At 43.0% G+C, this 23,116-nt stretch overlaps 1 protein-coding gene across 6 annotated transcripts in view; it reads left to right on the top strand.

Annotated features, from left to right (window-relative positions):
- ptprfa (protein tyrosine phosphatase receptor type Fa) overlaps positions 1 to 23,116 on the top strand; it is a 385,498-nt gene that overhangs the window by 247,907 nt on the left and 114,475 nt on the right. For 4 of the 6 annotated variants that reach the window (XM_087852895.1, XM_087852893.1, XM_087852897.1 and 1 more), the window contains 3 exons: positions 5,024 to 5,605; positions 7,994 to 8,130; positions 10,164 to 10,308. In XM_087852895.1, coding sequence (XP_087709021.1) covers positions 5,024 to 5,605; positions 7,994 to 8,130; positions 10,164 to 10,308 — 864 coding nt within the window. Of the gene's footprint in view, positions 1 to 5,023; positions 5,606 to 7,993; positions 8,131 to 10,163; positions 10,309 to 15,415; positions 15,722 to 23,116 lie in introns of all 6 variants that reach the window. The other 2 variants (XM_087852896.1, XM_087852892.1) reach the window with 1 other exon arrangement.

Below are 23,116 nucleotides of genomic sequence, written 5' to 3'. Positions count from 1 at the left end.
TATGAATTTCACATTAAATGTCTTTCATAACATAACTGAGCTCCAGTCATGAAGTTTGTGAGATGTTTGTAATCCAATCAGAAAGTCTCTGTTAGTATGAAAGTCATTGCTTTATCACGTGGGCAGCACGGTGGTTAGCACTGTTGCCGCACAGCAAGAAGGTCCTGAGTTCAATTCCACCATCAGGCCGGGGTCTTTCTGTGTGGAGTTTGCATGTTCTCCCCGTGTTTGCGTGGGTTCCCTCCGGGTACTCCGGCTTCCTCCCACCGTCCAAAGACATGCAGCTTGTGGGGATAGGTTAATTGGATAATCCAAATTGCCACTAGGTGTGAATGTGCGAGTGAATGACAGTGCGAATGGTTGTCTGTCCCTGTGTGTTGGCCCTGCGACAGACTGGCGACCTGTCCAGGGTGTACCCTGCCTCTCGCCCTATGACAGCTGGGATAGGCTCCAGCGCCCCCCACGACCCTGAAAAGGATAAGCGGAAGTGAATGGATGGATGGATGGATTGTTTTTGCTTTTCTTTCATTGTGGGTCTTTATCCCTCAGCAATAAAACACTGTTATTATCGTCTCCACCCGGGTGGGCAGCTGTGAGCAGGCAGTGTGGATACACAAGAGTGTGAACTTTGAACTTGACACTATAGGTGTGAAATATTGGACGCGTTTGAATCTGTGACCTTGATGTTGAGTTCAAGTTTTATGAAAATCTTGTGAAGGTGTTTGAAACTGATATGATTGGTGCATCTACTAAAAATCTCAGGTGAGTTCAACTTCCTGTAACCTTGATCTCAAGGTCAGAGGTCGGAGGTCAACTTTTCTGAAAATCTAGTTAATGCAAAAACTAAAATCTCTGATGAATCTTTGAATCTTGGTGACTTCAACCTCAAGGTCAGAACTCAGCTTTTCTAAAAATCATCTGAATGCGAAGCAGCAATAACACAGTAATACCAGAGGAGGGGTTCGTGTCCATCACTTTCATTTTGGCTAGTTTCAGGCCAGGGGTGTCAAACTCAAACACACAGTGGGCCAAAATTCAAAACTGGAACAAAGTCGCGGGCTAACGTTAATATTTATTGAAATATATTTATTCCTCCAGATATGAGAATGAATCTTTTCTTATGGACTCAAACAGGTTTTGCTGAAAAACTGAATATGGAACAAGCAAAGCTTAATACTAAACAATATATATATTAGCTGTATAATACCAGTAGGCCAGCTCTGATAGTAATTTGGTGGCTTCACGGGCCAAATGTAATTAGGCTGCGGGCCAAATTTGGCCCACGGGCCAGAGTTTGACACCTATGATTTAGGCTAAATGAAACTACTGTGTTGGACATGCAGCGCAGTTCTCTGCTGCTGTATCTGAGGTCTGTGTTTTAAATACAAGTGGTTATTTGAGTTGCTGTTGTCCTTCTGTCAGCTTGAAGCAGTCTGTCCACTCTCCTCTGATCTCTGGCAGAGGACTGCTGCTCACTGGATCCACAACCACCTCTCGGTCCAGAGGTGTTTGTGGAAAATCCTTGAAGAGCAGCAATTTCTGAAAAATGCAAACCAGCCCATCTGACACAAGCAACGTTCAAAGTCATTTAAATCACTTTTCTTCCCCTTTCTGATGCTCTGTTTGAACTTTAGTAAGTCAGCTTTACCACGTGTGCTCGCCTGAATCACTGCTAAATGTATTTGGAAGCTTCTGGTTGAGCATTTTGGCCATTTCAGATATAACTGGTACAGGGGGATCACACACACACACACAGGTGAGGTGAACAATGGGATCATTTTCTGACACACACGTACAGTTCGGCTTGTTCTGGCAGAGGCTCCCTGCTAATAAAGTAAAACAGGTTTCAGTCCCTGCTGCATTAGCTGCACTCTTCAGATCCCGGTCCTATTTTATAAACAGTTTGATGAAGAAGAATATGAAGCAGCAGCTGGTTGTGTGTGGGAGAAGTTTGATTTCAGGCTATGTGCCAAAGAGCTCTTTAATATGCGCAACAGTTAGATAATAATGATTTTAGCATTTAAACTAAATCATTATTCTTTCCTAATCCTACCTTTTTAAAAATGGGCTTTTTTCCCACTTCTAGCCAAATAGAAACGAATAAATAGAAAAAAAAATAAAACCCGTGTTTCCACATCTTATATAAACCTCAGTGCTGAAAGTCCAGTGTAGGTACCGTAAATCTGTCTTTACATAAATGCTCACACTCATACCTCTGTTGCTCTGATAGGACTTGTCTTTAAAAATAATAAATTGGCTTTTGTTTGGATCACTTGTGTCAGTAAAATTTGCCACTTGCTCCGTAGCTTCTTGTCACAGTGGCTCCAGGGGCCTCAAGTCTCTGCTAGTCTGGTTTCCTGTTGATACCAGGTGAAAGCTGTGAATTTGCAGTGTTGGTGAAAAGATACAAACAGAAGCACAAAGTGCACAGGAGGGATTTTTGCACACATCACAGTAGAAACTCGTTTCTGCATTAAAACAATATTTGTTTTGAAAAGAAAAAGCCTTTCTACCCACATGACTGAAGCCACACAGTAGAAACAGACGTAAATGTCTCCAAATAGCAGTCAGAAATCATTTCACAAGCACTCGAGGTGACAGACAGATCTCATCAGCAGATCTCATGTTTAAAAAGCTGTGCTTCTACTTTTATTTGCTTGTCATAAACTAAAGCTCTTAGAGCTGATTTTTCAGAGCTGTTCAGATATTGTGGCAACAGATGATGGGAACTGCACGAGGAGCAACGGCTTCATTCTGTCCCGGCCTGCTGGGGTTCACGCGTTTGTAAAGAAGAAGAGGAGCTTGGCTGCATTGCATGAAAATGAGGCAGATGTCAGGACTGGAGCAGCAGAGCTAAAAGCCTGTGGTTGCACTGGTTTCATCCCAAAAGTCAACCCGTGAGCTTCTCTGCACCCCGCTGCTCTGCTTTGGACCAGCTCACAGATTTACAGAGTCGAGCTCAAACTGCCACCATGTGTTTCTAATCCTGTTTTTATTTCTTTGTCAAACTTCATATTCAGTATAACACTTCATTTGATACAGAATGAGCCGACTGACAACAACAAAGCAAGAGAATAATTCTAATTAATAAAGTCTTTGATACGATAGCTTCATTATTTCTTGCCTCTGATCTTTTACCATTTTCTATTTGTTAGATGGGTGAGTAGATTTATTGAGTTGGCTGTCACTACTTTGGAAGATGCTTTGCTTCATGCAAATCTGTAACAAAATGAAGATAATAACTGAAGAAGTATTTAGGACTAGAAAATATTGTAATTCAAGTGTAAACTCTGGCCTGTGTCTGCAGGTCATGTCAGGTATATACAGTGTTGGGGAGTAACGGAGTACATGTACCGCCGTTACGTATTTAAAATACAAAATATGAGTAACTGTATTCCGTTACAGTTACCGTTTAAAAAGGTGGTATTTAGAATACAGTTACTTTGTTGAAATAAATGGATTACACGGCGGTACTTCCCTGTTTCATATTGTGGCGGGTCAGGACTGTTTGGGTTTTGTTTGACAGCTACGTTCTGTTGTTCCAGGCAGCGTTACGGTTGCCATGGTTACAGGGTGACACTCTCTCTCTGCGTGTTTCCTGGGTGAGAGAGCGCCTGTTGTTGTTGTTGTGCTAAGCTAACAGGCAGAATGCTACAGGTATAGCTCTAAAGAATGTAGCATCATGGGCAGTGTAGTCCGTGCTGCAGGGAGAATGGACTGCCATACACGTTATGTGTCTGTGAGCGAGGGAGGGAGAAAAAGGAAAAGTACGAGCTGTCATCGAGCAAAAACGGGAGCTGGAAGCATGTAAATATAATAATAACCACTGCAGCCAAGAAGAGAGCCTGACGAGCCCAGCTGTAAGTAAGCTATTAAGACTCGACTGTACACCGTGTTCGTGTTTTCCTCTGAAACAATAAGTTCTGTTGGAGCAGCCTTTCAACGCCTCTCTCTGTCTCTGCTAGCAAAGTTGACCCAGACAACAAAGTAAAGCTAGTTTTCGGCTACGAGCCGACACGAACCCACCGTATTAGCCAGAGGTCCCTTTACTACGGTTCGGAGCCGCGGACCTTCAGTAACAGTAATAAATCACAGCAATAGTACATTCATGTAGTTGTAAACAGCATGATAATATATTAAGTAATCCAGAGTATTCAGAATACGTTACTCTCATTGAGTAACGTAACGGAATACGTTACAGAATACATTTTGGGGCATGTAATCTGTAATCTGTAATGGAATACATTTTAAAAGTAACCTTCCCAACACTGGGTATATAGTATATTTTATAAAGTGTGGAAAAAAGTCCAATGTTTTAGGAAAAGAGCAAGATTACCACAAGGTTCAAATCCTGAGTGAAGCCACACTTTAGCATCGACTCCTCTGCAGGGAGGTGATTAAAACAGAAAAAGCTGCAGGAGAAAAAGCAGAACTGAGGAGCAGCTAAAGTTTCAGGGCAAATACAGATGATGTTCTGTGTACATGGGTTCAGACAGCTGAACTCTGCAACCAGCAGCTGTGGAAAATAACCCACTGCAGTCGGCACAGCTCACCTGACACAAGCGCTATGTATGAATGCAGCTAATAAACATGCACATGTTGTAACAGTCATTGTGGTTTTACACACAAACATAAGTTTAATCTACAAAGCAGTGATCGGATTTCTTTCCTCCCTTCTATGAGAAAATGCAGCTGATCTTATATCCTGTTAAATTTCAGGCTCTGCTGTGTGGCTGCATTCAGTAGACGCACTTCTGATGATCTGCAGCTCAGGTCTGGATGACTATAGATGGATTTACATAGGAGGACATGCACCCATCTGCCTGGCAACATAATACTGGCCCAGTGCAGATCAGGAAAGGACAGAAACAAGCTGAATAATAATGAAGTGTTAGATTGGCAATGTTGAGCAGCTCTGTGTACCTGGCATCAGCGGGTGACTGTCCTGACGGAGAGCAGGAATAATGTAGATGGAGGATGTAAACTTGTTTTTCTGACTCGGTCTGTCTCTGCTTTCTGACAGCTCTTCCCAAGATGCCCACTTCCCTCACCGTGACAGAAACCACAGCTACCAGTGTCACCCTGACCTGGGACTCCGGCAACCCAGAGCCTGTGTCCTACTATGTTATTCAGTATCGTGCCAAATTGTCTGAGAACGGTTTCCAGGAAGTAGACGGTGTCGCCACGACCCGCTACAGCATCGGCGGCCTCAGCCCCTTCTCTGAGTACGAGTTTCGTGTCATGGCTGTGAACAACGTCGGCCGGGGTCCTCCCAGCAGCATCGTGGACACCCGTACAAGTGAGCAAGCACCCTCATCGCCACCTCTTCATGTCCAGGCGCGCATGCTGAGCTCCAGCACCATGCTGGTCCAGTGGGAACCTCCCGAAGAGCCCAACGGCCAAATCCGGGGCTATCGGGTCTACTACAGCTCAGATCACGACGCCCCGCTCAGCGCCTGGCAGAAGCACAACACAGATGACAGCCATTTCACCACCATCTCAGGCCTGGCAACAGACATCACCTACAGCCTGAGGGTGCTGGGCTTCACCTCAGTGGGAGACGGGCCTCCGTCTGACACTCTGCAGATCAAAACCAGGCAGGGAGGTGAGAACATGCTCACTGCATCACTGCAGAGCAATGTATCATAAGCAGCGTGCGCCTGGCTCAGATTGTTGGTGAAAGAGTTATTCAGTTACTGTGCACGTGTTAGCAAACGCTGCCTGTTGTTGCAGAAGTTACAACTCGAGCAGTTACGTCCTCTTAAACCAGGGGTGGGGAACTCCAGGCCTCGAGGGCCGGTGTCCTGCAGGTTTTAGATCTCACCTTGGGTCAACACACCTGAATCACATGATTAGTTGTTACCAGGCCTCTGGAGAACTGCATGAGCTAATTTAGCCATTTAAATCAGCTGTGTTGGTTCAAGGACACATCTAAAACCTGCAGGGACACCGGCCCTCGAGGCCTGGAGTTGCCCCCCCCCCGTCTTAAACACTTCTTCACATTAATAATCAGCACTTGTCTTAAACAACATTTGTGTTCCATAATGTGCTGTTTGGTAAAATCATATTTCAGGTCTCAGTTCATGAAGCATCTTGTGACTGAGATGTATATAGAAAAAAATATCACACCCATTTTCACTCATCAGGCTTTTATTTTGAAAATCAGGTTGGGATATTCTCCAGAGTTGTACTTCCTCACATGTAGCACACAGCAGGAAATGCTCCGCTTCAGCTCCATTTGTGGTGCTTGGACTGTTTCACCCTGGACAGAGGGAGACAGAGGCAGCGCACTCGCCGCCCACTCGCTCATTAGCAGTGAGTGGACTGAGCTAGCGTGTTAGCTGCGCCGTTCCCACGTCGGCACAGTGACGTTGTAGTCGAGAGCTAGAAGATTAAAGAGCAGCTGAGTTAGGCTGCACGTGTCTGTGCAGAGAGTCGTGGGTTATATTGCTAACTGTCAGTTTTTAATGTTTGTTTATGTTAAAGTTTTGTTCTGAAAACAGTTGGACTGAAACGCTGCTGTGACTTTGGACTCCAGCATCACAGGGTGATACTAGCTATGAATGAAGGATACAGTAGTGCACTCTTTTTGTTATAACCAGTAACAGAGAAAGTCTGGCTTTGAGGTCATCTTGGTTCTATTGAAAAATCTCTTCTGATTTTTAGGATTAAAAAATACAAAATCACATTTGCATTATATTTATTTCTATAAGAAGAGATGTCAGCGTCAGGCAGCCTAAACGTTTGTACAAGCCCGCACTACGAGCAGGGTGAAGTCAGCCCAGCCCGGAGCTTGTGGTAAATGTGGGTATAAACCTCACTGCTACAGCACAACTGCGCAGGATTCGCATCATTTCCTTTGCTGAGGCTTAGAACAGCCTTATGTTCAAGGACAGGCTGGTGTTTTCGTCACAGCATCTTTTACAGCGAGCTTTGCCTGACAGGACCAAACATGGCGCCATACCTGGGCTGCAAATGAAAAGACTTCAGGACTCTCACAGGCTGACACAAAATATTTCAACCTACTTTTTTCATTGTCTAGAATTTTAACTTCTTTGAGTTTAACTCTATTGTTAGACTACACGATACTATGTAGCATGGTGATATTTTGTTTGCTAATAATGTATGGATACAGGGACAGCAGAAATCGATACTTTGTTACAAAAAGGTTTTTGTGCTCTGACTTCAGAGCATGTTGATCCTTTTTCTGAGCAAGAATCCTGACATTCCTTCACTGTCCAAATGTGTTTAACTTGTTTTTGGCAGCAATAAACATGACAGTTTACTTATTTTAATTTAAGACATGTTTTATTTTAATTAAGTTTAAAACTTTTTTATTTAATGTAAAATTATATTTTGTTTTAATTTACTTTCAAATTCTTCAGTTGCTGAAGGGGCTGCATAGTTTTCATAAACTGCATAGTTCAGAATAGCTATAATTGTACCAGATGGTTGATTCAGTTAAGTTGGACTAGACTGTAATACAAACCGTTCAGTTTGTCAACAATCAAACTGAAATGAGAGAAAGACTGAGTGTGAGACTTTGATATTAGAGAAAATGAATATTGATAAAGTTTACCTTTATGTACAGAATCTGAATATCGCAAAATATTTTTAAAAATTGCAATAATATCGTATCGTGGGATGTATGGTGATTCCCACCTCTAATTGTTACAGGGTTTGGAAAATGCTTATTAAACCTCTCTGCACCTCTTACTTCTGAGAATTTACTGGTTCATGGCAGGTGTTGGTTTTCTATACTTTGTTGGCATAATTTCACCCAGAAATGATGACTTTTTGTTCATGTATGAAAGCGTTGAGTTGTTGGCACATCTATTCACACATGATGTGAATAGATGTGCCAACAGGATTTTATCTACCTGTCTGTTCAAAACAACAAATGTGGATTTTCCTGGCAGGTCCTCGCCCAGCTTTACTTTACTCCTCTGCTTTGTGTTTCCATCTTAACACATCTCTTTGTTTCCTCCTGCAGTTCCAGCTCAGCCGTCTGACTTTGACGGTGAGGCTGAGCTGGACTCACGCATCATGCTGTCATGGCTTTGGCCTGTCCAGGAACCCATCATTAGCTTTGAACTGGTGTACTGGGAAGCCAGCAATCCCACAGACAAGGTAAATACCACCTTAAAAATCTTTTCTTTCCACTGAGATGCTGCTTGTAAAATCTTTATTGGCTGTGAGCTGTGCTGTGCTTCAGGCTGCGTATTTGCAGTAATGTCTTTTTAGTAAGTTCAAAGTGTCGGCACTTTATTCAGGTTTGATAAATGTCATCACATCACGAACACTTCTTGCTGTGATTTATCCACGAGGAGATCTGGGTGATGCCACAGTCTCCATTAGAGCTGCGTGTCGTCACTGATTTCTACAATCGATTCGATTCTGATTCACAAGGTCCCGAATCGATTTGATCCCCGATTCGATTCGATTCGATTTTAATCTGGGAAATTTTGCATCAGTCAGAAATATTATAATTCAGATCATGCATCAGTACATTTCCATATTTTATATCTATAAAAAGAAAGCTGACACTTGCGAGACTTTATCAAAGCTGTAGCATCACAGCAGAGGCCTCTGTGTCAAAGTAACTGAGGATAAAACACAGAAACACATGAAGGTGATTTTCCTGGTCTGGGATTTATGAAAATATTCTGCAGTAGATCAAAAACATAAAAACCATCAATCAACACGTGAACATGACCTGATGCTGCTGAAGGGAAGCAAAGTTACAGAGGTTTGATTAGAGACACAAATAAGCGTTTTGTAATTTTGCATCATTTTAAAAAGTTTAAATTTGTTCAGTGTTGAACGGCAGAAATGAGGCTTTGTTTTCAGATGTAAGTAAAAGGAAAAAACAGCAGCTGACAGGCTGCAAACAACAGTAGAGTTGTGCGTAACAAGCAAGCGAATAATGCAGAAAACAGATTTTTAAGAAACTGTTCAGTACAGAGAGAGCTGTGCATGAAGTGTGATTTTATCCTGGTGGAAGCAAAACACCAAAGCTACGAGTGAGTCCATGACGATGTTTATGTGAAGCTAGTTTGGATCTTCTGTTGCTGCTGGTTCGGTCAATATTGTTTGGAGAGAGATAAACTAACAGCTTCAGAATCAGTGAAAAAACGACGTGAACACAAAGCTCGACTCGCCGAAACATCAGAGTCAGCGAGCTGTCGGCTTTCAGCCCCGACCGCGTCCGTGGCGTCGGTGAGAAAGTCACATCTCACTGATCCTGATGCGTCGGCAGGTCCGAGCTTTGTGTTTACGTCTCTGTGCAGAAGCCGTGTCCCTGCTCTCTTTTTTATCTGTTTGGTGGTTGTTGAAGTTTTGTGAGGTTTAACCTGAGATTCTGGCGTTTAATAAAGGGTTTTAATGAATCGATATCACGTTATCCAAGCCAGAATCGATTTTAATCGATAAATCGATAATCAAAGCCCAGCCCTAACTCCATATTTTTGAAGCTACTGGAGTTGGAGGGTTTGCTGTAATTTTGATGTATGACAAAGAGCTTGGATGAGCTGATGGCTGCTGTGCATCAAGAACTACACTGGAAAGAAATCATTGCAGTTTCAGATTTTCTGGCTGTGTCTGTGGTGTGATGCACTCCTTCAGTAGTTGTGTGTGTTTCCCGCACACACAGGCTTAAAACACACAGGTTCATATGACGAGCCCTAAACAACACCAGCGTTTAAATAAGCCAACCACCAAACAAGAACAGCTTCCTGTTGCCTAACATCTCTGCATTAAGTAACTGAGGAAGATTTAAGCCACACGAGAAACCAGTCATGGCAGTGATAAAAACTTGGTTACATATTGCATCGAATCATAAACCTTATTGCTCGTGCAATATTGTTTTTCAAACGTGTGCGTGTGAAGAGAGAGAAGCTGAGACAAACTGAAACCGTGAGAGCAGAGCTGTGGGCGAGTGTGGAGAGGTGACGGCTTCGCTTGGCCGCTGTACAAGGCAAGCCTGCTGAGAAGCTCCACTTCTCTTTGCTGCACCGGCTCGTGAATGTTACGAGGAGCTTGGCAGGAAGGCTGCTCAGCCTCCTCGAGAAGCTCCAGGCTTTGTCTGCAGACTCCATTATGACCAATCAGGCCCTGGCTTCAGTTTCGCCCTCGTGATCTGGTGCTCTTTCGTCTCTTCACAGCACCGCGTCACCTTCGATGCAGCGGGCTCCTATGCAGTCGATGGTCTGAAGCCAGACACGCTGTACGTCTTCTCCCTGGCAGCCCGATCGGAGATGGGCTTGGGCGTCTTCACTCAGCCTGTTGAATGCAGGACAGCTCAGTCCAGTAAGTATAACAGCACGCAGTCACGTTCACAGGTGTGGCTCCAGTTATGTAGTCCAGGTGAGAACGACTGAATCAGTCATCTGTGACTTAAAACTGACTAAATACACCAAAAACATGTGGAGGTAAGTGGAGCTTCATTCAGTGCAGCCCAACTAAGAGATCCAGCTCCCTGAGAGCTTTTTTCTTTCTCTTATTCTGTTTACTGAGTGTGTCTGTGTCTGATTTGAACACCTGTAACATACCTGAGGTAAACCGATGGCATAAACAATGAATAACCGTGTGTCAGTTTAGAGCGATCCTCCTACTCGACGTGTAAAAGCCCCTCGGTGTTTCATTCAGGCCTGTCTGTCAGCAGCAAACAGTCTCTGTCACAGTTGCTTTTTATTCCCACAGCGTGTCAAATGTTGTAACTTTGCTTCACATACGTGATTTATTCTGTTTCTGTGATTTAAAACGCGCCACATTAAGTCTGTGTTTTATTTTTTGCTCAACTATGCATTTACAGCATAAAAATGATAAATACTCATTTATATGAGAAGCTGGAGTTTTAGTGCCGTCTGGTGTTATTGTTCTCTAAAGAGCTCAGCTTTTACCCAGATCTCCATGCCGATGGTTCCCACCTGAGTCGGGGAGCAGAACCTCGTGTTCTGAACTATTCAAACACAACAGGACCAGCAGCAGCGCAGCTCACAGAACTGTGCAACTGCAAATGTCATTTTTCAAGCAAAATGTAATCAAAGCTGTAGCATTAATTATATGTTGAATTTTTCCACCTGCCCGTCGCGCTTCATTTTCCCGAACATTCAACTCGATTATAAAATCAAAGGCAGCAACCACAGAAAACGTCGCCTCTTTGTGACACAATCCACACACGACGCCGTTCGTATGCTCGGTATTTATAGATGCATATTCTGCTTTCTGCAGCGGAACAATCAGCGGGCGTTGCACGTTTTGACAAATAGTCCAATAAAGTCACTGAGTCGATACACGCGGCACATTATGATGTAAGGCCGAGCAAACACAAACAGACGTGTGCAGAGACAGCTTTCATCACAACTGTCATGTTCCTTTCAGATGATTGTTTGTCATGTGAAATGTGGCCGAGCATGTGGATGTGCAGGACTTCGATCACTGCTCCGTCACGAACACCGTCGAACGCCGTTAATTCACAACTACGACGTGTTATCTTAGCGTCACATCTCCGGCACGCCGGCCGATGAGGAGCTGAAGCTGCAGTATTTATGACAGGAGTGCGAGCCCTCGCTCAGCTACTTGTTTTACCTGCCAGGGCTGAAATCTTTCAGCTGTCACACTGCAAACAAATGTTGTAAACTATTCTCTTTGATTAGCAGTCGCTCTCATCGCCGCTCTGACTGCCAAACACAACGCGTCAGAGAACTTGCAAACAAGTCTGAGGACTCTGACCACTGCTGCCTCCTCCCTGCAACTTCTCATCTCGCTGCCACTCTCATGTCTGTTTACTTACAGCATATCAGGCTCTTGTCAGATACATATTGTACTGAAACTGCAAGGTTACTACAGGAAAGAAAAACCATCTAATAACTGTCCTGTGCTTTTCCCAGCAGCGTCTCACGGCAGAAACAATCATTTTTTTGTTTAGATCAGGGGTGTCGAACTCCAGGCCTCGAGGGCTGGTGTCCTGCAGGTTTTAGATGTGTCCTTGATCCAACACAGCTCATTTAAATGGCTAAATTACCTCCTCAACATGTCCTGAGGTTCTCCAGAGGCCTGATAATGAACTGATCACTTGATTCAGGTGTGTTGACCCAGGGTGAGATCTAAAACCTGCAGGACACCGGCTCGTGAGGCCTGGAGTTCGACACCCCTGGTTTAGATGAATGTATGTTTCCACGCGCAGATTGTTTGTATTTTTGCAGACTTTTGTTTAAATGCACCATTTTTTCTACAATAATTAACCTACCAAGCATCGTGCATTTATTGAAGTTCAGAAAAGTGTTTTCACCGGTGAGTTTGTTGAACTTTAAATGTGATATAATGTAAATGTAATTCAAATGCAAACAGGAAGCTGAAATTCAAGCAACACCTCCTTCTACCCCGTTTGCTTTCAGTGTGACTCAGTGATCTGGTGCAGCCGCAGTTAGCTGTTAATAATTCTTCTTTATTCATTTTACCTCTTCTGTTATGCTCCTTTGGAAATAGCTTAATGTATGACAGACAGGGAGGGTGGAGGGAAAAAGGGGGTGTTAATCATTACAAAAATAAGAATAAGAATATACATATGACTGGTTATACTTAAAACACAACAGGACCCTGACACAGGAAGCCCTGAGAGGAGGGTAAGAAGGTAAAGCTGGTGAAAATGACCATAAAAGGGACATAAAAGGAGATTGTGTCAGGATGTGACTCCAGAGCGTTTTCATTACAGGTTAAATGGATTACATGTGCGCATGAATGTCATTGTTCCTGGCTTTATTCTAAAGCGTAGTGAAAGTCCATCTTTGACCACTTGCAGAGACTAAAACAGATGCAGTCTTAAATATTTTTACCCTGGCTTGAGATCACTTTTCAGTTTTAGATGTTCAAAACAGAAAAGATTAAATCGATGCGATGTAATCTTTCAGACCTCACAATAGCGTCTCTGTTTTTGTGTTTTCTTTTTTCTTACGGCTCTTTTTCTGCCCAAATCTTGATTCCCTTTCTCTCAGAGCCACCCACCTCTGCTTGAAGACTATTTTTCATATTCGTGTTTCTGTTTGGGACTTTAATCTCCCACACATGGATCTCTGCCTTTTGATTCATTGCACCCCTGCAGTGATACATCCAAAACTTCTCGTATGCATGAAGTTTCCTTTCAACCAGCGAGCACCTTTCCTGCAGCAGGAGAACGAAGAGGCTTCCAGCGCCGTTCAAACAGGAACTGAGCGCATCCGCTCGGCTGGGGCCGCCACGGCACAGGCGAGCGTGATAACTGCCACCCGTGTTATCTCTTCCACCTGCTCCACATTCATCTCAGTGGCTGCTTCTGTTGTTGTGTTGTTGTATTCTGCTCTTGTGGGTCATTGTGCATACATGCATTCATCTGTAGTGTGTCTGTTTTATCTTTCAGTTGGTGAAACTTCACACTGTGTGCGTGTGTGTGTGCGTGTGCGTGTGTGTGTGTGTGTGCGTGCGTGTGTGTGCCTGTGTGTGTGTGCCTGTGTGTGTGTGCGTGTGTGTGTGTGTGTTGCAGTATGTTTCTGCCCTCTGGACTGTGAAGGTTATTTGTACTTGTTATTTTCAGGACATGAAATCACAGAAATATTTCCTGACAAATAACTTTTCATCTTAAAATCATCTTCATTTACATGTGATTGCTGATTGGTTTTCTCTATGGTTTGTGGAAAATGCAGTGCAAATATTACCAAACTGTAAACTAACTTTTATATTCAGTCATCTTGTTAAAGATGAATTCAGGACTATTACTGTCATCGAAATATTTAGTGATTCTTACATTTGATTATTATAGTTTCATTTCTGATCCAGAAAGGAGGGCAAGTTTGCAACTAATGCAAGAAGTGATATAATTAAACATGTAAGACAAAACTGAGTTTTATCAGCTTTTGTCACCAAGCTTAAACAGGAAGCTGCTTTGGTTACAGGTGCCGTGTAAAGCTCTGCCCCAAAGTCTTGATCCAACGTTTGTTTCTTTATGTTTGGACTTTCTCGTTAGCAATAGTTCACTAGACTTTCTGAAATTCTTTAGAAGAATAGAATAGAATAGAATAGAATAGAATAATCCTTTAATTGTCCCACAAGAGGAAATTTGGTTGTAACAGCAGCCAAAAAGACAAATATACAAACAAACAGGACACAGGACACGGAACAGAAACATACAGAATTTTTCTTACATATTTACATTAAGGACAATGGTTACTATAAACAGAGAGTACTGTACAGTTATTAAATTAAATAAAAATAATTACAGGTAAGAGGCAAACCAGGTTGTAGTGCGGAAGCACTTTAAAGGTTTTCTTTGGTGCTTTAGTCGCTTCTTTTTGGTCCATTTCCTGTACCGAGGTTCGACCCAGTGTTGTCTACACATACAGACAAAAGTACAACTTTGCAAAGAACCAAGTTTAAATTGTATCTTTATTGTTTCTTTATTTGAAAATAGAAAAAAATCACATAGTTTGACCGGCATGAAATAGTATCTTTGCACCAATAAGGTGATTCCCAAGAGCTATCAGCCCAAAGCTTATCCTTATCTCAGCGTGGTGAATCCTTCAACACTAACTTGTGGCTGATCTCATGCAGCGATGGATCCAAATAAATTTATCAACATGTACAACGAAGACCAGGAGAGAAATATGACGATGAGTGTTTAACTGTAAAGCAGGGAGGAGGCTCTGTCATAAGAGATCAAATGAGACTTCATTGATCACATTTGTACGTTACCTCGGCTCAGGCACAGAAACAGAAGAAAAAGACCAAAAATTGCCCATTTTCTGACAAAATCTAAGGAAATGACACGTGGCTCAAGACTTTTCTGTCAGAGTGGAACTACTGCAGGAAACACCTGCGGTGTAGTTCACACACTGACATGCCCCTCGAGTGCTAGATAACAGATAACACAAACTTTCACTCACCCAAACTGGGACACAGAATTATAACATTTGTCCGATTTCTGCTCTAAAATGCTGGAAAGAGGCACCGACACTACAAACATGCTTGAGGGGTCCAGTGGCACCAATTAGCCCAGGTGACGCATAGCAAGCAGAGCCTGTGGCAGCGCAGCTATCAACCACAGCTTTCTGAACAGGCGAGTCCCAAAAGAATCACCCTGCACGTCGTTTTTTGGAGGGGCGGGGCTTCTTTGCACTTTAGGTGGTTTGATTTGTCAGCCTGGCTTCATGGTTTCGTTATACCCCTCCAGACAAATGTGATTTAAAATAATCACATATTTACAAAGATGTACACTGAACATAGAGCAGGAGACTGTTTCCACAAACCATAATGACAACAACATTGATAGGATGATTAATCTGCCAGTTTAATATTTACTGTAACACAGTCCAGAGAGACAGCTGCTTCATCATCCATCATCCACCCTACCTGACCATTACCCTCCCTCCTCCCCTTCCTTCAGCCCCATCAGCCCCACCCCAGGAAGTACATTTGCTCAGCCTCAGTTCCACCAGCGTCGAGGTGAGTTGGGTGGCCCCGCCCACAGACAGCCAGCACGGTGAGATCGTTGGCTACTCCCTGGCCTACCAAGCACTCACGGGAGAGGACCAGAAACGCCACCAGGTGTCAGGGATCGGTCCTGATATCACCAGCTACATTTTGGAGGACCTGGAGAAGTGGACGGAGTATTTGGTGTGGGTGAGGGCTCACACAGATGTTGGGCCAGGTCCAGAGAGCTCTGCAGCTCAAGTCAGAACCAAGGAAGATGGTATGTTGATGGTTTCATGGGAAACATTCAAACTAACTGTCCAATTCTTTTTGTATTCATTTCCTGCTGCTGCAGTTTAGTCTTACAAACACTCACCAAAATGTGCATAAGCTCAGTGTGTGTGCACGGCTCAAACACAGAATACTGCACCAGGTCTGCAGACGCGTGGAGGGTTTGGAGTCAATGAATCAAAATCAATCTGCAAAACATCAGATTGATGGACTGGATGAAGAGTCCGGTGTAGGATTTGTAATCTTGTTGATTCCACTAATACGCACTGCTACCCTGCACATGCCAACAGTTGGTGCCTGCATGAAGCTGTGCAGTCTGTGGTGCATCATGTAGTCTTCATATACGGCTCTTCAGCTCTGCTTTTGACATTAATCCAAAAGTAGTGTTATGGTTCTTTAGACATCACCTCAGGGAACAGGAAGTCAAACATTTCAGCCAACTTAGTCCAAGCCTATTTAAACATTGAGTTTTCACTGTCTCAGGTTTCAGTGTGTAATGTTGGATTAGTTATATATTCACTCAAGAAAGAAACAATCTTTAAGCCTGAGTCCCTGTTTGCTAAAGAAAGCTGTCCAACCTGTAGGCACAGATTGGAAACCCCATGAAAAACCTTCTGCAGCGACAGGACAGATATACACACGGCTCTTTTGTCTAAGATGAACCTGGAGTCACTCAGTGTTTAATCTGTTGGGTCAAAGACTTTTGATTGACACCTGAAAAAAACTGCAAAACTAAACCTTGTGCTCTTTGTAGGAGAATAAATTTAGCTTCCTTATTTGTACTACTGGTGCAAGTAAGCTCTAATAAATGCAGCAGACAAGACGTGCGACAGAAATCACAACCGTGTAGTCGTGTTTATATCAGGTGGTTTCTGCAGCAAATGTCAACAGTCTCTGTAAAACACCATCACTTGTGTTTTTATAACAGATATGGCGGCGACCCTTTTTTTTTTTTTTCCAGTACAATTTCTTATATCATGAATCAAACGCATGATTAGTTTGAGGTTTTTGGGAGATTGCTGAGCTCAGTCGGCAGTCTGTACAGAGCAGACCTGCAGTAGGTACATGCACAGAAAATAAAGCTGAGGTACAGAGGAGTGGGAGTGGGCCTTTTTGCTTATGGTCTGTAGATGAGATGATACAGGACCCAGAAAAGTTTTACAGTAGTTATGTCTGCGTGACACAGTAGGTCACACCTGAGTATTCAGCACGCAATTCTGCACCATGATAGACGTAATCATCAAGACAGAAGCTTCTTATTTCACTACATTTTGTGAGTCTGTTTTGTGAGACTTTTGCTGCCACTAAGCTCCTGCCTGTCGTGCCCTGCCAGGCTGCGTGTCCCTTTTCCCAGCGTGATGACATGGTGTGCTGCACTGCAGGGCCAAGGTGTCTGGAGAGTTGCCTGAGTGGCGACACAGCATGCTCTTTCCCTGTTGTTAGTCACATGGCAGGACTGAAGCACAAGCTAAATAGACACTATGACTCAGTCCAGAGGGATATTCATCCGTTTGCTATTACCTTCACTGCTGAAGATGAGTCCAAATGCAGCACAGCCCAGTGCTCACATCTCTAAGACACACGGCATTACAACAAATCCTTACAAGAGGATTCTCTTCTTTTTTGTGCAGGCACAATTGGCCGTATCATGACCAATGAGAGCAAAGAGTAATGGACTCTTTTCTGGAACCACTCAAGGAAATCAAAGCATCAAAGTTTAAGTCCTGTGCAATATCACCGAGGCTCAGAAAGTATAGCAGCACAGCGGCCTCTCCTCTGTTAAAGCTCGCAGTTCTGAGCCAGCTCAGGTCTTGTACTGCCTAAGAATGACCTCCAGCTCTGCCTTTACCACTATTAGATTTAGTTTTTATTTTATATATATACACACACATATACATATATATATACATACATACTAGGGGTGCAACGACAAAATTCACAGTTCGATATTTTTTCGATACAAAAAAATGTTCATGCTTTTTTAATTTGTCATTTATTAAAATTATAAATATATATTTTACCTCAAAAGTACAGTTTTTAAATTTAATGTTGCTGAAACAACAAAGTAATAAATAATAAATCTATCTGATGGAGAAATCCCTCATCTTTGGAAAAGAGAGTTTATTACAGAGAAACGTCTCTTTCCAAAATAAAAGCTCTACTATACGCTTCTTCTGGGCTATATTCTCAGCAGCATATTAAACATATCAGGTCCCCATAAGGAGAATCATGTGCTAACGGCTGTCTAAATGACTCGGGTAAAGTTTGTAGCATGCGTGCTTGTTGTTTTTGTCTGCTTCCACTTGTCTTTGCACGAGGATGATGTCGGAGTAAATGTGCAGTCATATTCGTTGTGTTCCCACTAGTGCTGTCAGCGTTAATCTGAAATGACGTTAACGCCACAACACGGCAAATCTCCGTTAACGAGCTACCGCGGATCGCCCCGTGCGTGGGGCTGGATGGCTAACACGTTAACGAGCTAACTGCGCTAACGCACTAGTTCCCACAAATGTAATTGAGCATTGCTGGCACATCCAACATACTGTTTTACTTTAGTCCATGACGCGCTTACCTTCAGGGTCATACGTCACATGAAAACCAAAATAGTTCCAAACGCCAGATCTGAATGAGGGTGGGGGAGGTTCAATTTGCCATGTTGCAAGGAGCTTAGCTTCTGTCTCGCTAGCTTGCGCTGCGCTCAGTGGATCTGCGCTCGACAGTGCAGCCTAGGCGGAGTAGTCGAACGCAGATCCACTGAGCGCTCAACACAGACAGCATCGTCAGAAGAGAAGTTGATAAAATAAATTAAAAATTTTATATTGTTCATACATATGCGTACCGAACCGAAAGCACTGTATCGAACGGTTCAATATCGATACGAGTATCATTGCACCCCTAATACATACATATATATATGTATATGTGTGTATAGAAAGCGACAGTACTGATTGGTGAGTGATGATAATTTGCGCACCAATTCCTCTGACATCGTCTTATCAATCGTTAGCTTACTATGCAAACATGACAAGTGAAATCTCCTGCAGCTTAAACATGTGAGAGGTTGATCGCGCAGAGAATCGCTGAGCGTTATGTGAGTGCGTGTGTAAAAGCAGCAGGATATATATTTTAGTTCTGCTGAGCCAAATAAGACAGGTCAGGGTGAAGACGTGACAGCCAAAGAAAAGCTTACCACAAAACGGAAAAGTTATGACAAATCAGACTATAAGGCAAAAAGAAAGTGCAGCTTTATGGTTTCATGGACAAAAGAATTTCTGTGGCTGCAATATGACGAGCTAAATAACCAGGGCTGCACATAAGTGGTCCGCAGGTGCGCATTCGCTGTCAAAATAAAAACCCGCACAAGATAAGAAGTTGCAACGCGTGTTTGCGTACATAAGATTTTAAGGAAGAGGACAGACATTTGTTTAGAACTCTTAAAGATGTCAAAGAAGCTCCTTTAAGCAATTACTTTGGTGTTCCTCCACCTCCAAAGAAATGTCAGAAGGAGTCCGAACCACAAAAGAAGCGCGTATTCTCGGAAAAGTGGTTGCAGGAGGTGAGCTGGCTTCAAACAAATGATGAACGCACAGAGATGTGGTGCAGAATGTGCCGTGAAAATTTAATAAATGACAAATTAATAAAAAGGCATGAACATTTTTTTTGTATCGAAAAAATATCGAACCATGACACCAAAGTATCGAACCGAACCGAACCGTGAATTTTGTTGTATCGTTGCACCCCTAGTGTGTATGTGTATGTATGTATGTATGAAAATAAAGTTTATGCCACTGAAATATTTAAACGTTTCTAAAATGACATAAAAACTCTGCAGTTAATCCTCCTTTTAATCGGTTTTACTGAACCTGACGATGATCCTGAAACTAACCGCTGTTCTTTCAAACCTGCCCAACAGTTTTCAGTTACCTGATTTAAACAGAATATTTTAGTACTTGCCAAAAGCCAACAGTGACCTTATGACCAGTGTTTTTGTTTGTTTGTTTTCCTGGATGGCTTTTCTTTATGGGTGAAACCTCAAAGAGACAAATCTAAATAGTGTTAGAAGCACAGTTTCCTCCCTCACACCACTAACCCTCTCCATCTGCTGCCCTTCTCTCTCTCCTGGCGTCTCTCATCACTCTTTATTTCTGAACACCCACTGAATTTGAATCTCACACTCTTTTCATCTCTTTCCATCTCTCTGCACCCCGTTTGACTTTGAGCTTTCATTGCATTTCTCCAGCATCTGTCCATTCTCCACACAAAGCGTACGCTTTCTCCAGCTCACATCCGCATCAGCCCGAGTAACAAAAACATTCTCGTTTAGCTCCCTGACACAGTCTCAGCGTACGCTGAACTTTCCTGGCTTACTGTAATTTCCTTTAATAATCTGCAATAAAGGAAACACTCAAATTTAAAGAGAATAACAATTTTTCTTCTTAGATATTATAATTATTCTGATATGAGCACCGAGGAGCCGCAGCAGAGTTTTCTCAGACAGGCTTTGGATCTCTTTTACAGACTTCATTAGACTGTGATTGGGACACTGCTCACTGGGACACGTCAAAGTTATGCTCGGCTTCCCTGATGCCCCGAAACAAAGGACCTGTTCTGTGAGCTTATTCTCCTGCTTGTGTTGCTTTTAATAGGACACAAATCAGAAATAAATGAGCCATTGCTCAGTCTAACACACAAAGACTGCAGTTGTGTCGACTCATGGCGTCATTAATGTGACGCAGTTATAGTAAAAGTGTGATAGGACTCCAACAAAACCCACCGTACATCAGAACTGCTCAAACAGACCTTTGGATTTAGAGATTGTGTATAAATGTTGCATGAATTTAAGAGTCTGTGTTCATTTATTAATGGAAGTTTATTTTGGATCTCTCCTAAACAGAAATCTATTTTGTTTTTGAGTAATCTTAAAGTGTTTGTTTTATTTTGTTTTGTTTTTTAATCACAGTCGTGTTGATTTTGCTTTGGTTGAAGGCCCAAAGCTCTTTGGTTTGTACGACGCTTAGCGAACACAGAACAAATCATCCAGTGAAAGCAAAGCTCGACAGTAACCACGGACACCTGCATGTGGTCTGTCCCGCCGCTGCGCCTCTAATGCGTCCGATAGTTTAAGAGCACGACTGATCCTGGTGCACATTTCTGGTGCCAACAGGACGTCACAGCTGCGACTGATGCCTGGGATGAAAATGTGCTGATTAGCTAACAGCCATTATCATTTTCCCCTTTCTCCTGCAGGAAATGCAACATAACTGTCGCAGCTTTTGCTTTCATGTCCGCTGTTCTCTGCAGGTCCTGAAAAACATTTCTGCTCTGCTTAAACTCTGCTTAGTTTATCTTTAGGTACTTTAGAGGTCGTTGGTCTCGTGTAGCTGTTTCACTTCACCCGTTGTATTACGGTGGCTATCAAGGAGAACAGTGGGACACTGTAACGCTGCAGAGATCCTTAAAGATAAGTCAGGGCCTTGATTAGCCACCGTGGAGCACAATTTAAATTTCATGTTGAGGTGAGAGGGCAACGTTTCAAGGAGCAGATCTGGCTGCTTGTTTTTCCTCCTCTCACAACGCTCCATGCTGACAAATGCACAACAAATCAAATGTTTTGTTCTAAGATTGCTACGTGCTCACCTTGTTATACTCCATGATTATCCATCAGAAACTCCCACCACGAGACAAAACAGCATTTATGTGAATGAGAACTTTAAAGTTTTGATGATTATTTTTAAAATTACAGAAATAAGAACAGTTTGTTTGTTTGTGACCAAACTAGACGAAAGTAAACTTTCCAACAACATCTGTTTGAAGGATAAAGTTTCAGTGTTCAGCTCTTGTGCTGAAGTTTCAATTGAAAATATTAAAATATTATCACATTGAGTTGCAACTGAATTTGAAATGTGTGACTGTGAGAAGCAGGTGGAGCTAAAGGCATCTTCACTGATAGATTACTCACATACGGGATCTTTTATGAGCTCAAAGAGAAAGCCGTGACGTTAACAACATGTAATATTTACACGCGCAGCTCGCTTCTAAAGATGTGAGTGAATGCTAACAAACTGCACACAGAGGTCGTTCAGGTTGTGGATGTGTTTAATCTGATGTGTGCAGAAGGAAGCGAGCACACAGAGTGGACCCAGTGAGAGTGATGCAGAGCAGACAATTAGTGGCTGCAGTAGCTTTGACAGCTGCTGCAGAGAAGCCCAGCAGCCACAGACACAAGATCCGGCTTCACGCTGTCAGTCAGGATGGTCCTACAAGTTTAAAACCAGCAGGAAGTGTGTGAGTCTCACAGTCTGCAGTGAGCATCTACATGTTATAGTGGGAATTAAAGATAAGTAAACCCGTGTCCACACTCACGGCACATTTAGCTTGAGTGAAATCATCAAAACTCCAGCAGACAAAGAGGCCTTTGTAAAGTGTAAGCCAGGCAAGCAGGAGGGCGTATCCAGACAGGACGTGGAGCGATAAAATCCATCTGGAGAATGGCGTGTCCTGATTTATTGTCGGAAAATCTCCTCCAGGCCAAGGAAACCCAACGTTCGTCCTCTCCAGGTTGGTTTTTCACTTCTGTCGGCTTGTTGACGTTGATTCGACACTAACGGCTTTTTGCCTTCTTACAACCATTTTGTTCATTAGCCAAAAACGAGATGCAAGAAAACTCTAAATGGACTGGTTCTTATAAAGCGCTTTTCTACTCTTCTGAGCACTCAAAGCTTTACACAACTTGTGCATTCACACATTCACACAAGCACATTGTTCCTGGTGCTTTTCTAAGTAACATTCACACACACTCATACTGCGATGGATGCATCAGAGAGCCAATTGGGGTTAATACCTTGCCCAAGGATATTTGCATGCAGACTGGGGGAAGCCAGGAATCGAACCACCAACCTTCCGATCAGTAGATGACCTGCTGCACCACCTGAGCCACCCGAAAGCAGAGTACATGCAAGTAGGGAAGATGTGCAGCAAATGTCACATGTAGGATTCGAACCTGTGCCACTAGAGCAGCTGCTCTTCCCATTGAGCCAAAGCAGCTCTGGTTGGTTTAGTAGAAGCTATCAAAGTAAATGTGGTTACCACAGAATGAATAACAGCTGCTCTTACGTTTTCAGGCCTCAGCGAAATAAAGACCAAATAGAAAAGAAATCTATTCAGTTATTTCTGTTTGGTCAGATTATCATCAGATTATCATCAGGCATGCGTTAGAAAACAAATTACCTGTAGCAGCTACGTGCACTTCCTCCCATGACCACAGGCGGTTGTTTCCACTAACAGTGACGTTTCAGTCAGAAATCCGTTCTTGCTTTTCAGCTGACGTTGGCTTTATTTTAATCCGTGGCAGCAGATGGACTCAGAGCTGTGTTCAGTCTGCTGT

Source organism: Neolamprologus brichardi, chromosome 15 (assembly GCF_056152115.1).
Source record: "Neolamprologus brichardi isolate AB-2024 chromosome 15, ASM5615211v1, whole genome shotgun sequence".
Lineage (NCBI taxonomy): Eukaryota > Metazoa > Chordata > Actinopteri > Cichliformes > Cichlidae > Neolamprologus > Neolamprologus brichardi.
This window is presented reverse-complemented; position numbering and strand designations above follow the sequence as displayed.